The sequence below is a fragment of the Phoxinus phoxinus genome, assembly GCF_949152265.1.
Source record: "Phoxinus phoxinus genome assembly, chromosome: 7".
Lineage (NCBI taxonomy): Eukaryota > Metazoa > Chordata > Actinopteri > Cypriniformes > Leuciscidae > Phoxinus > Phoxinus phoxinus.
In genome coordinates, this window is record NC_136882.1 from 8,247,935 (window position 1) to 8,269,803 (window position 21,869).

At 39.3% G+C, this 21,869-nt stretch overlaps 1 protein-coding gene across 2 annotated transcripts in view; it reads right to left on the reverse strand.

Annotated features, from left to right (window-relative positions):
- Positions 1 to 21,869, reverse strand: part of kalrna (kalirin RhoGEF kinase a) — a 277,075-nt gene that overhangs the window by 68,229 nt on the left and 186,977 nt on the right. For both annotated transcript variants that reach the window (XM_079619850.1, XM_079619849.1), the window contains exons 21-33: positions 20,967 to 21,089; positions 20,585 to 20,767; positions 20,376 to 20,494; positions 20,182 to 20,248; positions 19,254 to 19,363; positions 18,962 to 19,031; positions 18,400 to 18,489; positions 17,551 to 17,643; positions 17,360 to 17,471; positions 16,758 to 16,948; positions 7,253 to 7,354; positions 6,961 to 7,103; positions 5,899 to 6,001 (exon numbers count right to left, since the gene is read on the reverse strand). In XM_079619850.1, the coding sequence (XP_079475976.1) occupies positions 5,899 to 6,001; positions 6,961 to 7,103; positions 7,253 to 7,354; positions 16,758 to 16,948; positions 17,360 to 17,471; positions 17,551 to 17,643; positions 18,400 to 18,489; positions 18,962 to 19,031; positions 19,254 to 19,363; positions 20,182 to 20,248; positions 20,376 to 20,494; positions 20,585 to 20,767; positions 20,967 to 21,089 (1,506 nt within the window). The remainder of the gene's footprint in view (positions 1 to 5,898; positions 6,002 to 6,960; positions 7,104 to 7,252; positions 7,355 to 16,757; positions 16,949 to 17,359; positions 17,472 to 17,550; positions 17,644 to 18,399; positions 18,490 to 18,961; positions 19,032 to 19,253; positions 19,364 to 20,181; positions 20,249 to 20,375; positions 20,495 to 20,584; positions 20,768 to 20,966; positions 21,090 to 21,869) is intronic.

The following is a 21,869-nucleotide window of genomic DNA, read 5'->3' on the forward strand; positions in this document are numbered from 1 at the left end:
AGCACAGATCCAGCAGGATTTTTATTGTTCAAATTAACTTAAAAATTGTGCTGTCAAATTTATTTATTAGCATCTAACAAAAGTTTAAGTTTACATAATATACATATGTGTATATTCATGTATATTATTAAATTTGTATGTATAGTATATATGCGTGTGTGTGTGTATATATATTATATACAGACACATATTTATACACATATCCTGTATAAATGTGTGTATATGTACATATTTACAGACACAAACAGACATATATGATCTATATAAATTTTATAATACACACACCTATAGTATATTATGTAAACACAAATTTTTACGATTAATCGATTTGACAGTACTACTTAACAACAACATATTTTCAAATCATTGCATTTAATGTTTTCATGTTCACAAACTGAACATACTGTATAAAGTAATTATTATTATTAGATCGAATACATCTGTAATCAAAATATATATTTACTATCCCTATTCCCTAATTAGCCTTATTATTTTGGACTTTTTTTTCTTTTTCTTTCTGCAAATATTATTGTTGCCAGTGTAATTGTTTAGTTGATTTTTTAGTTTTATTTCTTCATACTTTCACACATGTGTATGTCAGATGTGTATCAGGGAACTACTGTGTTGTGATGGTGAAACTTTCAGGAACTTTTAAAATTGTATTGCAAAACAATCCCGCACTTACCCAGTCCAGGCCCTGTAATCTGAGACGTCCAGTACGAGCAGCATCACTTTCATTTGACATGAATAGTTAGTATGTGACTACCTTGAAACCCACAACATATGGTTTGAATCGCATTGTAAGAATGACTGCTTGAACCTTGTTGTTGTGAGTGATTTAAATCAAAGACACATGGACCGTCTACTAAAGAAAACCTCTTTCTAGACTTATATTTGCTTTTAGAATAATTCCATGGCCATGGAACAAAAATATATATTTAATGAAAAATATGCTAAATGAATATGGTTTCATCTTGAAGACAAAGCCAGTGAGAAATCTGAAATGGTGTGTGATGGTCTTGTGACATGCGCTGAGCACCGAGCAGTACGGATAAAAGCATCATTATGCAGTATGATGAATGTGATTTCCGCAGTGTACAGTAATACACAGTCCCTGAGCTGTTGTGGGTGAATGAAGGAAACTCTTATTCCAGAGAGACACACACCACACACACACACACACACACACTGTGTCCTCAGCTCACATCAGCCTGAAAACAACAGAGAACTGACTTCAGCTCAATACTGCACAGGAACATTAAAGAAACCGGTGTGGGAACAGTCATTGTTTGCACAATGCCGTTTTGAGGAAACATGCTGCCGCTTTAAAAAGCTTTCAAAATCTAGACAAAATAACCATTTACAAGCACACAACAAGCTGGACCGAGACCAACGGACACAATCAGGCTCGTAAAAGACAATAAACAGGCAGCAATAGAAACACAGTGTCTCGGTGTTCACTCAGTGTGTGTGTGTGTGTGTGTGTGTGTGTGTGTGTGTGTGTGTGTGTGTGTGTGTGTGTGTGTGTGTGTGTGTGTGTATGTCTGTGTGTGTGTGAATAACCCTATTGGTGTCATTGTGTATTTCAAAAATACGTGTTTTAGATGAGGCAAGAACTAGGGATGTGAAAAACTACACATTGAGTGTAGTCAGTGGGTTGTCGTCTGAATGGCTAGAAGGACTTAAGTGTCAATGGCCCACCGGTGGGCCCAAAGTCATTACATATTTAAAACAGTAATATCCTATACTAAACCTAAACTAATCTTGACAAACTATATATCATTTGAAAGCTTACAATCTCTACTTTATATATTTGGGGACTGATTTTCAAAATAAAACACAGAGGAGCTGTAATTTATTAATTTGCAACAATAATATTTTCATACTCCTAAGGCGTGTTCAGACCTTTATTTTGAAATCGTGATGAACATGAAAAATCATGAAAGAATGGTAGAAACCTCAGTTTGTTTTCATGCCAAGAGTTCAAAAGATAGCATCCATTCAATTATTTTAGAAAAAAAAAGGTCTGAAAATGTTTTGAATATAAAGAAAAAACACATATGGAAATGGAGGCGCCCTTATATGGGCAGTAATGGAGTCTGGTTGTCATCTAGTGAAAAAGTTTGGTACTGCGCCCAAACAAAATCTTGAAACAACTTGTTCAGATTTTTTTTTTTTTTTTTTGCAGTTTTAATATTAAAAATAATTAAATTTTTTACATTGTACATTTTCATAAACTCAAACTTCTATAACTTTTTTCTGTTTCACTTAATTTATTTCACTTGTACAAAAATCTGACATATATATCTTATTTAAAACAAGACCAATCTTTTGTCTATGTTCCAAAGTATTCTTGATAACAAGAATTACAATTACATTTTTTTTGGTTCAGAATGTGCATTTTCAAAAAAGAAGTGTGTGTGTGTGTGTGTGTGTGTGTGTGTGTGTGTGGGGGGGGGGGGGGCACTTAAAGGGTTAAAGTAATAGTTCACTTCAAAATGAAAATTAATTTACACATAATTTAATAAATTTACTTGATGGACCCCATTGATTTCCATAGTAGGGAAAACATAATATGTAAGTCAATGGGGTCCATCAACTGTCTGGTTACCGACATTCTTCAAAATATCTTCTTTTGTGTTCAGCAGAAGAAAGAAATTCATACAGGTTTGAAACAACTTGAGGGTGAGTTAGTTTGGTGAGTCAAAGTGAATGATGACAGAAATTTCATTTTTAAGTGAACTATTCCTTTAAGGAAGCCCTGTGTAATTGGGCTAGTTTCAGCATATAACAATCTAATGTGTTTTTTTAGCAGAATATTGATGCAAATACTCAAAATATTTTTCACAAAAGTAGTACTATAACCCTCCTAGGCTGTTCAAAAATGGTCACACTTATGCGGTTCACAAACTTTTGATATCATTTACCTCTCCTTAGTTGCTTAATAATTGTGCTTGGCCGTTTTTTTAAAATGAAATAACACTAATTTCCCACAAACAATAACATCATGTAAAGTTAAAACATTAAGAAAACATGATAATGTATCATGTATTGGTTCAGATTAATGCCATCTCGTTTAAAAAAAGAAAAAGAAAAGAAAAGAAAACTAATACGAGTTTATGTCAGGTCAAAAATCATGCAACGACAACAATGACCAGTAGATGGCTGAAGTGTTCTTTGCTGCTACCAAATGTGTAAGAACTCTAGATTTTATGCTTTCAAGTTATACGTTTCCATTGATACATGTATACACATTCATATATATTATTCAACACAGTTCTAAAATTGTTTCTTGTTAGGGTCTTGCTACAGAACCCCTAAAGACACCTGGTGATGGGCAAAAAAAACTGAAGGGAGGACAAAAATAAATACATTTATAAATGTTGATGCTTTTGCGTTCACTTTCAAAACTTTTGTAGTTACCCAACTTTAATGGTCACCCTCAAAGCCTTTATGATAGAAATAATAAAAGTTGGGAGCAAACCTACATTTGACCAATTCTCAGGATAATGCAATACTTAGCATTATGCAATACTTAGAACGTATACAGGGAACACAATACTTCCACGAGAGAATGCAAAGGGTCTTGGTGTTGATTGCCGCTCAGATTGAAGAAACCATTAAACACATTTAAATCGAACCGTCTAGGAGGGTCAAAGGGGATGAGGGAGTTTTATCATGCTGACAGTCTAAAACTCAACTCAGTTGTCAACAACAATGACCAACTAGTTGTTTTTTGGATGCCTATTCAAGAAGTCAGCCGTAATGATCCATCCCAAAACCCCTTCCTGCATTAAGGGACTCCAGCACCAGACATCTAAGGCATACATATCTTCGGGTGCTTCCTCTCACAAGAGTGCAGAGCTTTTTCAACATTTAGTTGTGTAAAATTCAATCAGAGCAGAGTAAGCGCATTACACAGAGTACTTTAAGATCCTAGCAGGATGATCTTCTGCCCTTAAAGGAAATCATACTCCTTCAAATCGAATCAAGAGTTGATAAAACTCATTCAAAAACATCCTCAAGCAAGTCACAGTGATGTGGTCATCTCCAAACCTCACAACACAAACACGCACAACTCATAAAACACAACAAAACACCAGCACAAACACGTGTTGTTGGGAGCACATGTGTGAAATGTGTCTTACTTTGATTTGATAGGGGGGCTCGTAGTTCCTATGAGGACAGAATCCAGCACACAGTTTGAAGAGACATTTCATGGCTGTACATGTTCATCTGTTTACTGCTCATGACCACTGCTCTCATCATCTGTGCTGGAGCATGACAGCCCCTGCTCCATACCTAAAGCAGGGAAACCCTGTGTGTGTGACATACACCTGTCAATCACTGATCACCTGACCCTTCTCTGGGCGGAGCCTGGAGTTTGGCTGAGTTTTTAGTGGAACGATTTGCACAATTTTGGAACCACATACTATATTTTTGCCATAAATTAAGAGTAGTATGCCAGTATGCAGTTACGAATTCAGCAATAGTGTGCAACAGTTGTGTTATGGAAGTAAAAAAGTTAAACATTTATTTTTAATAATAATTTACAAACATAAGATGTAGAGAAGAACATAAGAAACGGTGTATATGCTTTTGTTGAATTCATCTGTTTGAATTATTTCAACTTATTTTTTTTATAGTGTTTAATGGCAGAATTTGAGGTGAAAACTACATTACCCATAATGCTGTGCAGAAAATTCCATCAATCAGAGAGTTGCGGCCAGCAAATCATGCCAAAAGAGCTCGCAGGGTGATGATGCAATCGACTTAAACACTCTCAAAACTACTTAAATCAATCTTCACATAAACCCATTATAATAAATGTCACATTTACCTGAGCCCTTCAATATATCATGGCTCAATTTTTTTCTATTGGCCCAGTCAGACCAGCTGAGAATTTTACTTGCTAATCGTTTTTGATGTTTCTGACCCATGTAGCCTTGTAAACAGTGCTTTAAAGGGGTCATGAACTGAGAAATAACATTTTCCTTGAGCTTTTGACAGATAATCATAATCATAATCATACTATAAGAATATCCTGTAAGTAGAACTGAAAACGTCCTTGTTAATCCAAAAACAGCTTTGGACTAACACGTCCAAAAAATCAACGCCTACTTCATCATTGCAACTTTGGCCCCGCCCACTGGCGTGTTAGTGAGATAATGAGCGATGCAGGATCACTGGAACAAAAATAACTTTACCCTTTAAAGGATCCTAATGCTAGGAATGTGTTTTTATTTTCCAGTTGAGCATTATTTTTTTGTATTCGGTACATTGCACTGTGGATTCTTCGGTAAATCAGTTGCAATTTCGGCGCAGGTTTTGCAAACAGCGTTTTACGATATGGACTCGACAGTAATGCCACGACATGTAAACTTACATGTAACCGTGTTGATTCCAATGCCTGATCTGTGACCAGTGATTTCTGATATGTAATGATTCATGTACAGTCTGATGTTCCTTTTGGATATGTGTCAGTAAATCAAACCAGTGACTAAACTGTCAACTTGACATTGCTTCTCTTAGTAGGATGCAAATATTCTGTTAGTTAAACTTTGATTCAATTATATAGCCTATAGGAAGGGATCAAATTACATTCCCTTTGCAATCACTGGAGCTGTCAATCAAACAACACAAGTTTATCAGTGACTAAGTTCTGGATTCTCGCCAAAACTCACGTTTTAATCAACAAATCTCTTAAATGCATCGTGTTTGCACTGTTAGTTATGATGAAAGCATAAAGAACACCTAAATGACTCAAAGCTCCTTTAGCACCTGATGGTAAATGTTATGTCACAGATCAGGAAAGTCAGTAATGAAGGGTTCCAGTGACTGCAGTGCACCTAGCGAGAGCAGCTCCAGAGGTCAGAGGTCAGATCTGTGTATTTGTACCTTGTCACTGTCCACAGTGTTCTGTGAGGTTCTAGATGCGATGGAGATGGTGTCCGGCTGACTGCTGCCGTCTCCCTGACTGTCAGCATCATCTCCAGTGTCCCTGCAACCAAACACACAAATACAAGTCCCGATTAGGCATGCGCCCAAAGCTGAAAACTTTACTTCAAAATTCAAAGAAATGATAACATTCGTTAGATACAATCTCTCCTTGTTCATGCTGGTGAACAGGTGAGCCGGGTGACAGCATAATATTTAAAAATGACAGTGCAATAGTGATTGTGTAAAGTGTAAACTCAATGAATGAAACAACACAATCGCATTGCAGCTATGTTATATTTTTGGCTAGTTGGTGACTAATTTGTATGAATTCATACAATTTCATCTGCACCTTTTCGTAAGATCTAAAAATCGTAATTTGTTTTTATACAAATCATATCATACAAATTCATAGGAAATCGCCACGTTGTAAAAGTTGAGTTGAGTTGAGTTGCATACAAATAGTTGCGTCCCAGTTGCAGATTTTTTTTTTTTTTTTTTTTTGTCAGAAATTCTTCTATGTTAGTATAATGGTTTCTGGACAAACTTTCTGATTTAAGCCCCACTCATAATATCTGGTTTTATCCACAAATAGTTTCGCCATTGCAATTGATCCATTTACAAATATTGGCGTTGCTGCAAACCCTTAGTCCCTATGTACAATTTTTAACTAACTAATGATGTTTGCATGAAGAGAGACAGTATGGAAAACATATTTCAAATGAACACAAGCCTCCTGCATTGTTATGCACAGATTATGCTGCATATAAATATTCATGGATGTAGAGTTTTGTCTCAGTCTTTCTACAGATTTTCATTTACATTTAGTCACGTCACAGTATCCAAAGCGACATGCAAATGATTTGCTAACAACAAACAAAGCAGAATCTACAATTATAAGATTTACAACTGCAGTATATTTTGAGAAGCATTATGAGAGCTGAGATTATGATTTTATGAATGCATTTTGTTTCTTCTTTTTTAGGACTGGTGTACAGTACGCAATAGTAAAGTGTGGCTGACCTCTTGCTGTCTTTGCGGGGTTTGGAGGGTCTTTTGGGAACGTGGATCGGTTCCTTCAGCGCCCCCTTCAGGTGAATGATTCTCTCCTGGATGACCTCGCGGATGTTTTTAATCCATTCTTGCTTCACCTCAATACTGGACGCCTGAAACAGACACAGTCATGCATTTACAACACAAGATCCGTGTTTAAAATATAGGACCTGATCTTTGTTCACAAGAAATTTCACTGATTGGAACATGTACAAATACTCTAAAAGTAATTGATTAATAATAAACAGAGAGCATGATGTACCTTGAGGACAGTCTTGTTGTCAGATGAGGGTGTGCGTCCCACCCACAGGGCAAATTTACACGGGTCTCCCTCCACATGCTCTGTCACTCCCAATTCTGATGTCTGTAAACACATTAAAACCAGAACATCACACACAGATATTGAAATAAATTCAATGTTGATGGAAAATGTGTTTAACAGCATAAAAGTACAGAGAACATAAAAGGTTAGTTCACCCAAAATGTTTTATTCTCCCATAATTTACTCTCCCTCAAGCCATCCTAGGTGTAGAGTATATGCCTTTCTTCCTTCAGCCGAACACAGAGTTATATTAAAAAATATTCTTCCAAGCTTTATAATGGGAGTGAATGGTACCTTTAGTTTTTGAAGCCCAAAAAAGCGCATCCATCCATCATAAAAGTGATCCATACGGCTTCAGAAGCCAAGCCATGCGTTGTTTTGTAAGAAAAATATCCATATTTATAATTTTATAAACTATAATCACTGGCTTCCGGTAAAGGCCGTACGCGAGTCTAGTTCCGACGGAAGAGTGACCTCTGACCCGACGCATGACGAGTGACCTCTGACCCGACGCATATCGAGTGACATCTGACCCCACGCATGTCAAGTGACCTCTGACCCGGCGCATGACACATGACGAGTGACATCTGACCCGACGCATGTCAAGTGACCTCTGACCCGACGCATGTCAAGTGACCTCTGACCCGACGCATATCGAGTGACATCTGACCCCACACATGTCAAGTGACCTCTGACCCGACGCATGACGATTGACCTTTGACCTGACACATGATGAGTGACCCCTGACCTGACACATGATGTATGAGTAGCGTAAGCTCAGGTGAGAGTTGACGACCTCTGACCCGATGCATGACGAGTAACCTCTGAACCGACGCATGGCGCATGGCGCATGACGAGTGACCTTTGACCCGACGCATGACGAGTGACCCCTGACCTGACACATGATGTATGAGTAGTGTAAGCTCAGGTGAGAGTTGACGACCTCTGACCCGATGCATGACGAGTAACCTCTGAACCGACGCATGACGAGTGACCTTTGACCCGACGCATGACGAGTGACCTTTGACCCGACGCATGACGAGTGACCTCTGACCTGACACATAATGTAGGAGTAGCGTAAGCTCAGGTGAGAGTCGACAACCTCTGACATGATGCATGACGAGTGACCTCTGAACCGACGCATGACGCATGATGAGTGACCTTTGACCCGACGCATGACGAGTGACCTCTGACCTGACGCATGACGGGTGACCTCTGAACCGACGCATGGCGATTGACCTCTGACCCGACGCATGACGAGTGACCTCTGACCCGACGTATGACGAGTGACCTCTGGCCCCACGCATGACGTAGGATGTAGGAGTAGCGTAAGCTTTGACGCCTCTCACGGTTCAAACTAATATCAAGTTCCTGGCACATTTCTCTTTAAAAATTCTATTTTATTTATTAAAGGGGTGGTTGATTATGATTAAACTTTTTACACAACTTTAGTTAGTGTGTAATGTTGCTGTTTGAGCATAAACAACATCTGCAAAGTTACAATGCTCAAAGTTCAAAGCAAAGGGAGATATTTGCTTTTAAAGAAATTGCTTTTTAAGGACTACAACAAACGGCTGGTATGGGACAACACCAGTGGCGACTGCTGGTCTTTCAAAGAGGGGAAGCTCATTTTCGGCCTACATCATAAAAATGGTCCAAAACTTCCATCAAAATATGTGTATCGTGATTGTCAAAACATTAGGTAATTAAACAGAATTTTATTAAGTTTAGTAAAAACATGTTACAATGTTTACATGGTACAATGACTGTAGGCTACTGATTTTATTATTGCATTTCAATTCAATTTCAATTCAATTTTATTCTTTTGATTTGATTCGGATCTTGATTCAATATCGATTTATTTGGATAAATATTAGGTAACGTTAGCCTAACTTACATTCATTTTTTTTTCAAGAAAAAAAAAATCTCATACATGCTGTAAACATACAGAGAGCCCTGTCAGCTGGTATTATTATTAAAGGTTAAATAACATCTCAAATTAAATATAATACAAATATAATATAAAGATGTCATACAGTGCACATATTTAGCAAAATACTCCTCTCTGTAGCTAATTTTTCTAGCCAACTAATGTGCAATAGTTATTAAATGGCTTTCTTGATCCTGAGGTAACGTACGTTAAACCCTGGTTAAACCTAAACGTTGTGCCATTTTTCTTTCCGCGTTGAAAAACACTGATTGCTCGATATTAAGTATGAGGGATATACATTTTGGTAAGTTGTACTGGATCTTTCAACATGCTGATTCGTGTTTATTTATTATTTACTCGTTTGAGTGAGAGATGATCTGTCACGTCACATTTACAAGTGCTAAAGCGATATTTATTGTTTGAATTTCGTAATACAATTTACAGAATCGGAGAGCCGAGAATTTGCTTATCAAATGTAACCTTCTCTTTGTTGTCTGTCAGTGTCAGTGTCCTCTTTGCTTCGCGATTTTTCCCTGCGTGAGAAAAGCGTTTTTCAGTTTACTTTTCATTGAGCTCGAAAAGCTTCAGCTATGGACAGAAATTCTGTCAATCAAAAGGAGATGACAGACCCTCCAATCACCACGCAGACGCTCGGAGTCCGGGCCCGCCCACTCCTCCATTCCCCCCAGAGACGCTGAGCGTCCGTGGGCGGGACATAATCGCAGCATTTATCCAATGACCGTCTAGTTTCACAGCACTGAAAAAAACTGTTCAAAGCAGCCCCATTGAAGTCAATGGACGCTCGGCTTCAACAGAAAAATGCACTGTGACGCTACGGGAATGAATGAGAAGGAAATCGAGTCAGCTGACCAGCTGCTGATTCTGAACGAACTCGTCTTCGAGATGAACGCGTTCTAAAGCATTTTTAGTCAATAAAATGTTAACAAAATAGTACATATATTTGACCATTAATTGTTGACATTATAGGGGAAGCCGAGCTTCCCTTGCAGTCTTAAAGAAATCGCCACTGGACTACACGACCTTCCTCCGAGTTATGGCGCTTTTCCACTGCATGGTACGGTACGGTTCGGTACGGCACGGCACGCTTTGGCGCTTTTCCACTGCATGGTACGGTACGGCTCGGTTCGGTACGGCTCACTTATGGCGCATTTCCACTGCATGGTACGGTACGGCACGGCTCGCTTTAAATGGTACCACCTCTGTTGAGGTTCCAAGCGTACCGTACCGATACTAAACGTGACGTGAAAACACTGCAGATCACTGATTGGTCAGACAAAATCGTCACTTCAGCGTCATTGTATATTTGCTACACGAGACACTAAACCCGCTATATTTAAATAGCCAGACAACAGCAAACGCGGTAGCACCTGTTTTAGAGTTTTTACTTGACAAAAAAAGTAAAAAAAAAATCAAACAAGAAATGGCTGAATCGTGGTCAGTGGACGAGGTGCAGACGTTCCTCTCGTTGGTTGCCGAGGAGCGGAAGTAGCACAGCTCTTAGCCGCACACGGCTACCACCGGACATACAACTTAACGATCAGTCCCACCCACTTTGAAGCGGTACTAACTGCAGTGGAAAAGCAAACGAGCTAAAGCGAACCGAACCGTGCCGTACTGAGTTGAGTCGTACCACGCAGTGGAAAAGCAAAGCGAGCCGAACCGCTCCGCACCGTGTTGAACCGTACCGAACCGAACCGAGCCGTACCATGCAGTGGAAAAGCGCCATTAGTGACATCACCAAAGTTTACACAAACACGCCCCCTGAACACGATTTATAGATTATCTTGACAGAATATGCTAATCAATGACTAGAAGATAACTACACATAAGCTACCTAAATTAATCAACTAACCATTCAGAAATGTCCTGATGCATTCTACATGTTGTCACTTCTTCTTGAGTCTTTCCATCTTTCTGACTTCAGTTTGAACATAAAAGGTTTTGTTTTTGAAATTTTCAGTGCATGTCTGTGTGAGGTAAAAGGACACAAACTCTTGAAGCTCCGCCCCCTGTGCGTCCAGCAGCAGCTCATTTGCATTTAAAGGAACACACACAAAACGGTGCGTTTTTGCTCACCCTCAAAAAGTGACAACATGCTATATAAAAATATATGTGGGGTATTTTGAGCTAAAACTTCACATACACACTCTGGGGACATCAAAGACATATTTTACATCTTGTGAATAGGGGATTATACCACCCCTTTAATATAATTCTGATTGTGTTTGGCTAAAAGAAGAATGTCATATACACCTAGGATGGCTTGAGGGTGAGTAAGTAATGGGATAATTTGAATGTTTGGGTGAACAATCCCTTTAAGCGTGAGATAACCTAAGAGTAAACTTAACTGAATGCAGAAATTTAATAAATGTGTCTGACAAAATTGAAAGCATTTCCTCAGTAAATATTAAGTAGATGCTTTGTGTTTGTGAGACAATTCCAGATGACCGGAAGAAAACCAACAGCACATCTGGTTCTGTTCACAGGCATATTGAACACAGCGAGGGGTGACAAACGCCCCATCTGGTCCGCACACCTGCGCTGGCTGCTTCCAGGTATGTGTGCAAACACTTAACAGTTACACAATGTGGTAAAACAGATGGGAAATGTAAAACGCAGACATGACTGTGTTCGTGTGTGCACTAACTGAACTTCCCATGGGGCTTTCCTTTCGTTTATGTCATTGAAATAATTTGAAGCAGGACTCATAAGGATTTTTTTTTCTGTTGTCCTGGTCAGCTCAGGGGCCTCATTTATAAAACTGTGCGTAGGATCCTTACTAAAAGTGTACGTGCGCCCAAAAGCCAAAAATGACGTACGCAAAAAAATATTCGGACTTATAAAAGCGTGCGTACGCCAGAACCTGCGCAGAATTCACTTTATAAATCCCACTCAGCGGAAGATTGTGCGCACATGCGTCTGCTCCCCGAAATAACCATATATGGAGCTTACAACGCCTATCTTACTATGCATATCCTCATCTGCATATCATTTGCATATGATTATTCATCGACGTGATAACATGTTTAACGGTACAAGACATTAGGAAAATATGAAATACGGATGTGCCGTCACATTACATTACATTCCACTGGCCAAATAGTATTTTTAATTGATTTATATTTTTAATGCAAACAGATAGACCTTGTAAGGGCCATGCCAAAGGAAAAGTGTTCAAAAGCATTGCATCCACAACAAATATTTAGGCTATTTATTGAATATATATTAGCCTAACTTTTCAGGCTAAATGTCATGTAGTTTAAGTGTTTAACTCCATTAATGAGAATGGCATATTTAATCTAAATGTTTAGAAGTAAAACATAGTTTAAATCATTATTTTATTTAAACTGTTATTGTGAACACGCAATGTAGCCTATTTATGATTAGGACTCATAATGAAGATTTACAGTTTTACTTCATCTGCCGTTAGATATGCGTCAGTTTCACTAAACGGCCCAACGCGCTCGCTGGCGCGAACATTTAAGATGTGGATATTTGCTTCAAGTGATAGGCTTGGTGAGTGAAATTATATTTGTATTATCTTTCTGTATAGCCTATGTACATTTATTTAGATTTTCTGTCTAAAAGTGACCAAAAATACATTTAACTCCGGCTCACCATCGGTGTCACCAAACTGCTCCGTCTCCAAAACGTTCATACGCATGGGTCAGAGTTTGCGTGCAGGTGCGCACGTTTTCCCGTCAAGTTTGTTTTTATAAATCACAACTTATGTTATGCATCGGAAGTGGCAACGCCTCTTTCAGGGCCGGTTTTGTGCGTACGCAACGGTTATAAATGAGGCCCCAGGTTTGTTCTGATTGCACTGGCTATATTTTCATTGACCCCAACATTTTCATTTAATTTCATGTCAGAAATATATATAATATTTATTATACAGGTATTTACTATTTAAATAATATTATAATAAAACCTGAAGTTTTCTTTTAAATCATTTATAATAATTAATTAGCTTTTTAATTTAGAACAATAGCTAAAACTTGTTACATCACAACGGTTAATTACATTTTTTTATCATTATCAATTAAACAGTTTTGAAGGGAATTTTCAACAAAACCTCATCTAGGTTTACGGCATATTTGCAACAGCGTTCAATAAACAGAGTAACAAATGTCTCAAATATTTTGGGGTCATTATGTTTTTTGTTAAATATATATTTTTTTTATTCAGCAAGGTTGCATTAAATTGATCAAAAGTGAAATTAAAGACTTTTATAATATTACAAAAGATTAATATTTAACAAAAAAATCCTAATCTTTTGAACTTTCTGTTCATCAAATGATCCTAAAAATGTATCTGTCACGGTGTGGTGTAATTAGAAGAAAGGTGAACAGGCAAAGAGCTCCAATACAAACGTTTACTTAACTGAAACTCACAGGTACAGGGATCACGGGTTGAAGGTACACACACACTAGGTTCAATGAAACATAGACGAGAATGGACAAAGACAGAGGGAGAACACAGGGTATAAATGCATGGAGGGGTTCAGGAGGAGGGCGTGAAGCAGACCGAAAGAAAAAACAAAAAGAGTCCAGGGTAAAAAACAAAAATTGTCCATGGAGGAGTGGATGGTGGGAGAAGCCAGTGAGGTGCCAGGAGCAGGAGGAGCCAGATGGAATACCAGACGCCAGCCAGGACGAGGCTCCAGGGTGGAGTCGAAGGCGGGAGGAGCCATGGTGGAGTGGACCTGGTGGCAGACGATGTTCTGGGGACGACCAACGGAGGCAGATCATGAGGGAGAGGACTGAAGCGCAGGCGGGGACCCCGAAGGCCGTGGCGAAGCTGAAGCGACCGTAGACCAAGGTGGAGCCGGAGGGAGTGAGGAGCCCAACTGAGCCTGAGGGACGGAGTGACGAGGCGAAGCCGGAGGAGGGTAGTCCCAGGGCGAGGGCGGGTCGATGAGGGACCAAGGCAGAGCCGGAGGGATGATAGAGCCCGGCAGAGCTGGTGGACTGAGGGTCCATGGTGGAGCTGAGGGCGGTTGAAGCCAAGGCTGCGTTGATGGCTCGACAGGACGAGGTAGCGGAGGTGGGAGGGGGAGACCGGGGATCCATCGACCCAGATTGAGTTGGTGACGGGCAGACCTGCGGCGAATTCATCTCACTGCAGAGGGGTTGTGGATGAGCAAAAGGGCTGATGGGAGACAACGAAGGCTGGGATGAAAGATGAATGTTGATGGGCGGAGGCGGGAGAGGGAGGCGGGAGAGGGAGGCTGGGTGGGATTCAGGCTCTGGTGTGACGACAGGCTCTGGGCTGGACATGACCAGTGGCGGTACAGTCTTAGGGCTGGACGGGACCAGCGGTGAAGAAGTCTCTGGCTCGGCGGGCATGACGTGAACAGTCTCTGGCTCGGCGGGCATGACGTGAACAGTCTCTGGCTCGGCGGGCATGACGTGAACAGTCTCTGGCTCGGCGGGCATGACGTGAACAGTCTCTGGCTCGGCGGGCATGACGTGAACAGTCTCTGGCTCGGCGGGCATGACGTGAACAGTCTCTGGCTCGGCGGGCATGACGTGAACAGTCTCTGGCTCGGCGGGCATGACGTGAACAGTCTTTGGCTCGGCGGGCATGACGTGAACAGTCTCAACAACGTGTGTGCACTAACTGACCTTCCCATGGGGCTTTCCTTTCGTTTATGTCATTGAAATAATCTGAAACAGGACTCATAAGGATTTTTTTTCTGTTTTCCTGGTCAGCTCAGGTTTGTTCTGATTGCACTGGCTATATTTTCATTGACCCCATCATTTTCATTTCATTTCATGTCAGAAATATATATAATATTTATTATACAGGTATTTACTATTTAAATATTATTATAAAAAAAACCTGAAGTTTTCTTTTAAATCATTTATAATTAATTAGCTTTTTGATTTAGAACAATAGCTAAAACTTATTTTACATCACGACAGTTAATAAAAATTTTTTTATCATTATTAATTAAACAGTTTTGAAGGGAAATTTCAACAAAACCTCATCTATGTTTACGCCATATTTGCAACAGCGTTCAATATACAACAGAGTAACAAATGTCTCAATATTTTGGGGACATTATGTTTGTTGTTAAATAAATAAATACTTTTATTCAGCAAGGTTGCATTAAATTGATCAAAAGTGAAATGAAAGACTCCAGCGCCGCCTCGGCGGGCATGACGTGAACAGTCTCTGGCTCGGCGGGCATGACGTGATACGCAGGCTCGCCAGGACTGACTTGAAGATCAGGCTGGTCAGGCATGACATGAAGGTTCTCAGGCTTGGAAGACATGACGGGCAGCTTTGGCTCGGTATCAAAGTCAATTAAGTCCTCTTTTTCATGACTCTGGACGAGGACAGGAAGCGTGGCGAAGAAGATGGCTGGTGTTGGTGGTTGAGTGGCGATGTCATCATCATCATCACCTACGGTGATGGCTGAACCACAGCACATGATTCAGGTACTAGGCGAGCGTACCTGGGATCGCTGCTGCTGGAGCTTGCTGGTAAAAGATATCATCCAACCCACACAAAAAGGCGATCTTTTGGACGTCATCTGCCCAGCTTACCCCATCAGAGAGCTCCAGGAACTCTGCGACATATTCTTCAATGTGTCGGCCGTCCTGGAAACAGGTCAGAAGACGGTTGGTGGAGTTGGAAGAGGTGATGAGAATGCTCATCTTGTCCCATTGTTTGTGGTCCGTTCTTCTGTTACGGTGTGGTGTGGGTAGAGGAAAGGCGAACAGGCAAAGAGCTCCAATACAAGCGTTTACTTAACTGAAACTCACACAGGTACAGGGAAAGGTATACACACACTAGGTTCAATGAAACAAACAATAGACGAGAAATAGACGAGAACGGACAAAGACAGAGGGAGAACACAGGGTATAAATGCATGGGCAAACAAAGGGAGATGACGAGTGAATAACAAGGAACAGGTGAATGAAATGACTAATCAACAGACTGGGGAAAACTAGGTCACAGGACTAAACCAAAATGAAACACATAAGGGGGAAACACAGAACATACATGTTACAGTATCATGGTTTCCACAAAATTATGTTTTTTATTGTTTTCAACATAGATAATAATAAGAAATGTTTCTTGAGCAGCAAATCCTCATATTAAAATTATTTCTGAAAGAATCATGTGAGACTGAAGACTGGAGAAATGATAACTGTAAATTGAAAATTCATAAATTGCATTTTTGAATATATTCAAATAGAAAACCGTTAAATTGTAACAATATTTCAAAATATTACTTATTTTACTGGATTTCAGACCAAGGAAATGCAGTCTTGGTGAGCGAAAGCGTAACACACGTAAGAGACTTCTCTCTAAGATATTCAAATATCTTACCGACCCCAAACTTTTGAATTGTAGTGTATATGATTAATGGATGTAAAATGTAGTGACAATGCAGCACTGACACCAAAAGTAACCATTGTGTGGCCCATCCTTACTGGTGAGCCCTGTGTGTGTGTGTAGACGAAGTGATATGACCAATACCAGTAGTTTGTTCTTGTAGAGGTATTTGGATCGTCCCGCAGAGTCTTTGATCTCTTTGCTGAAGACGAGGGAGATCTCGAAGAGGAAGAGGTGGCGGTCTCGTCCCTTACGGATCAGGGATTTGGGGTCCCACACCTGGAAGGTGTCCTGCAGGATGAGTTCACCCTGAACATCCAGATTCTCATCAAAACCTGACGTGGGACAGAGGGCAGAAGACAATGTGTCAGAGGTTGAAGGCTTATTTAAGGATATCAGTAGAAATTACTGAACTAAGTGTGTGTGTGTGTGTGTGTGTGTGTGTGTGTGTGTGTGGTCCTGGTCCTCGTAAAGATAGTAATACCAGTAATTTTTGACCTTGAGGGGACATATTTTGGTCCTCATGAGGAAAAAAAATTATTAATCACACTAAATTATATTTTTGAAAATGTAAAAATGCAGAAAGTTTTCTGTGATGGTAGGTTTAGGGAATAGAAAATGCATGGAATGTCTCCATAGAACATGAAAACCCAACGTGTATGTTTGTGCGTGAGTGTGTGTGTGTGTGTGTGTGTGTGTGTGTGTGTGTGTGTGTGTGTGTGTGTGTGTGTGTTCAGTAGTGTTACCCTCCAGCATGCTGACGTGCATGGCGTCGTTGGCTCTCTTTGGCACGCTCAGCATGACCTCCAGCCCATCTTTAATTTCACCTTTGCCTTCTTCACAGCAGGACAGCAGCTCCTGTAAACACACACACTGTACTGCACTGCACTACACCACACCTGATCTTCTCTTCAGAGGCCTGGGAAACACACTGTACCTTGAGCAGAAGCTGGTATTTGGTGATTCTCTGCACAGGTTTGATGAGGTACGATGATATAGAGTTGGTCAGGCCGTGTCTCTTCTGAATCTCCTGTTCAGAACAGACAAAAAGAATCATCATATATAAATAAAGCATAATTCATTCACACTGACAACTGATAAAACGATTCTCTCACTGTGGTGAATGTAACAGAAACACGCGTTCAGTGACTCACTGAGTCAATCTACTGATCAATTTATAGTGCTCTGTTGAACATGCACGAGGTCATTTCATTTCAAGTATATTGTCTTCAGGTGATTTTACTTTATTTCAATAATATAAAAAAAAAAAAACAACACATTGGCAAATTGGTTCATGAAAGAAAGCATGCAAAGATCGCTCCCTTTATAATCAATAAAAAGCTGTCACTCATCTTAGTAAATCACGAGTTCCATTAAAATCAGTGAAGCTGTCTACACAATGAATCTCTTATTTACATAATGTCTACACTTTGTTTGTTATAATAAGAGGATTCACAAGCGTGCAGAACTGAAACTTCTGCATTTTGAGCGATGAGTGGACTCAACTTAAACACCTCTGATTGGCTATTGCGTTCAAGAAATCAACATGCATGTTTCTGATTGGCTACATTGCGCAACACTGCAAAAACATGTTATAAATAGAAACCTTTGAAGCGTTTGCCGAATCTGTTTCGCCAGTATGCTATTATCATGGAGAAAACTGATCCTAGATAAGATGTGAAGGGCGGCAGGCATTGGTTTGAATGAGAAAAGTCCACGCTGGTCTCAAATATGTGGCTCTGTCTATAAAATTAGATGAATGATTTAGAAAACGAAGTGTACTTACGTCAAAAAAACTCCCAGCATGCTCCAGGATGAGCTGACTGGAATCTGGTTTGTTTTTGCAGTACGTCACATAAATATTAAACTTGTCAGCCTGAAAAACAAACACAATCTTACATTTAGCATATCAAAGACAAACAAAAAATCTGCCATATCTAATTACAGTGAATGTTCACAGTGTTCATCGACCAATAGCATGTCAGTTATAATTATTGCTCTGATAAAACCATTTAGCAGGTCTGAATATTGTAATATTGTCAATGTAAGCAATGTTGCAATGTTGACAATATTGTCAGTGTATATGTAAGCAGGTCTGAATATTGTCTTAATAATTGGTGCATATGGGCAGCAATAAAATAAAATGAATGAATGAATAAGGTTACATTTTATTTTATGCTACAAATAAAATGTTACAGTCTAATTATACAACAATTTACTGTAATTATTCATTTATTTAAATACATACATACATACACAGATTATATAAAATTTTCTTTGGAAAAAAATCCTTTGACATAAATCCATTCCCGAATGAATTGAATGACATGCATGTGAAAAACACTCACCCATGTAACAAAGCAATGCCCCACATCCTCGGGTAACTGCTCATAATTGATCAGCTCTTTCAGGAATATACTACAACACAAACAAAACAACATGCAAATGAATCATAATCACTACATTTCCATATCACACGGGACACAACATTTGCATATGTATCATTTTATTTGGAAAGCATATTATTCACTTCTTTCATCTGCAAACAAATATGAAAACTGTGTATACGATGATAAAAAAAGCTTGATGGCTTATGGCCTAATAATGTCATTAATAGTTAATTTAATGAGATGAACTCACTTATTGTGGAAGTCATAAATCTCCTGAATGTTTCCGAAAATGATGTGCTCTTTGTTGGCGATTCCTGAAGGGATTTCCTCGACACCATTGGTCATCTCCCACAAATATGTCTAATAAAAAAGAATACACAGGAAATTAAAGTCACCCATCATTGGACTGCAGTATCTCTATGTACATTACATTCACAGTACAGTAAATACATCTAGCATCCTACTGTGTAATCTCAAGGAAAACAGGATTTTCTTGTTCTTTTGAAATAAGAGAGTTTGATTTACTATGAAGAGAAAACTCCATGCCAGTTCAATCAGTACCTACTGAGAATAAAGAGAATTTTCCCAGCGTGTCTTTAGTAAATCCTGACAGTAGTTTTTAACACCAAAAAAGTGTAGGCACAAGCTGTTAGTAAATCTGGCTCTAAAAACTAGAGTATCCAAAATGTTTAAAGTCCCACTGTGGTAAAATGTCTATGTGGTGTTTTGAATATGCTTTAAGACAAACGATGTGTAAATTCATAATTCAACTCAATTGCTGAGTATTTTCTCCTTAAAACTGCAGTGAACCAAAGACAGTCTCAAAAACACGGTTTGAAATCGCTGGTGTTTCTGACGTCGCAAACTACCTTGTAACCAATCAGATCAACGTGTGATCGTCAACGACTGGATCTCTGAACTGAGTGAGTGAGTGGAGGCGGGGCTCATTTGCATAATCATAACACCGCGTATACTAAATGAGGCAAGGGTGTAGAGTTACATTCAAGCTATTTTAAGGCGTGAAGACATTTTTTTCAAGGAATTTTTTTTTCAATATGTAATTTTGCTGATCAAAGATTTTGGGATACAATTATTGAATGCAGGGGGACTTCTAAGGGTCAGAAAAGGGTTGTTGAATTATTTATTATGACGTATTATCATAAAACAGAAACACTTACCTCTAAGCATTCATGTATGTCCCTCACATAAGCCTTTTCTGTCTGTAACAGCTCTGCTATAATAAACCTGCAACAAAACAAACCAGAGATGGAGTATATGTGTGTGTATATATATATATAATATGGATTATAAGTGTCTGAACTTGTGAAGTGTGTGTGGAACTGCTGGCTGGAGGCGGCGTGTGATCACTTACTCTTTCTTCCGGGCTGATTTCCTCTTTTCCTCGTTCACCTCATGGTTGGGGTCTCGCAGTTTGACCTCTGGGTCGGTCAGACTGGCTGGAATAATATCCAACTCCAGATCCTTATTATCCTGAAACACACACAATCAGAAAATAAAATCCGCATTATTATACATGTGCGTTGTCAGGACGGTGTAATAAGCGCTGTGTAGGTCCAGTACCTCAGAGCTGATGCCCAGCGCACCCTCCAGACTGCAGCGGTATTTGCCCATGCGCAGGGAGAAGTCTCTGTAGCGCTTGTCCACTGCCGTCACACACTTCTTCAGCTCCGTGACGTGCATGTGTCCCTTCTCCACGAAATTGTCTGCCAGCTGGATCAACATCTTCACTTTGTCCTTAGTTTGCTGCATCACACGTGAACATAATGCGTGTGAGTGTGTGTGGTTTGATCATTTATGCGCAACTTATGTTACCATGTAAAGATGCGTTTAATGTCCTCAGAGAGAATTAGAGAGTTTGAAGAGTTCATGTGGACGTATGCGACACACATTAGAGACTTATATGACGAGAATGAGGTGAGGGGAAGTGTTTGTGTCTCTGTACCTTGGCAGAGATGCGGAATTCATCATATTCTTTCAGCAGTTCCTGAGATTTCTCCACCGAGTCTCCGGGGGACGTGTGAGTGGTGAGATAGACCTCTCCTGCCTCCTGTATCCACTCTAATGCCTGAAGCAGACAGATTCAACACACAACTCAGTCTCTGTGAATGTGAGGTCCGGGATTCAAACACACCAAAACATTCACCAAATCACAAACCCAATAAAGATTTGGTATATTCTAAAAAGTGAATGTCTGAACAAATTATTTAAATGCAATGTAATGGCTTCCATACATTTCAGAGCTTAATGTTTTTTATTCAAAATAAATATTTTTATAGTTATAAATTATTGAGTTATGATATGAAACTTGTTTCGGCCACAGAATAAAAAATAAAAAAGGTAATTGCAACTTTTTATCTCACAATTCTGACTTTTTCTCACAATTGCGAGTTTACATCTTTTTATCTCAGATTTGCATGATATAAAGTCGCAATTGCGAGTAAGAAAATCAGAATTGCGTGATATAAAGTTGTGAGATATAAATTGTGAGATATGTAAACTTGCAATTCTGACTTTTTTCATCAGAATTGCATGTTTATATCTCGCAATTCTGACTTTATAACATGCAATTGGGTGTGTGAACATTTACTTAGAATGGCCACATATGCAACTTATTTGTAACAAAACTTTTTAAGTCATTTTTGTAATGTATGGAATTTTTTTTATTTTTTTCCCCCAAAAAATAAGTATGGAAGTTTGTTTCCACCACAGAATACAAAATAAAAAGGTATAAAAAAAAAAAAAAAATTCAGAATTCAGTCAGATTTGTGAGGTATAAACACGCAATTGCAAGAAAATTACAAAATTGTGAGATTAAAAGTCGCAATTAACTTTTTTATTTTGTTAT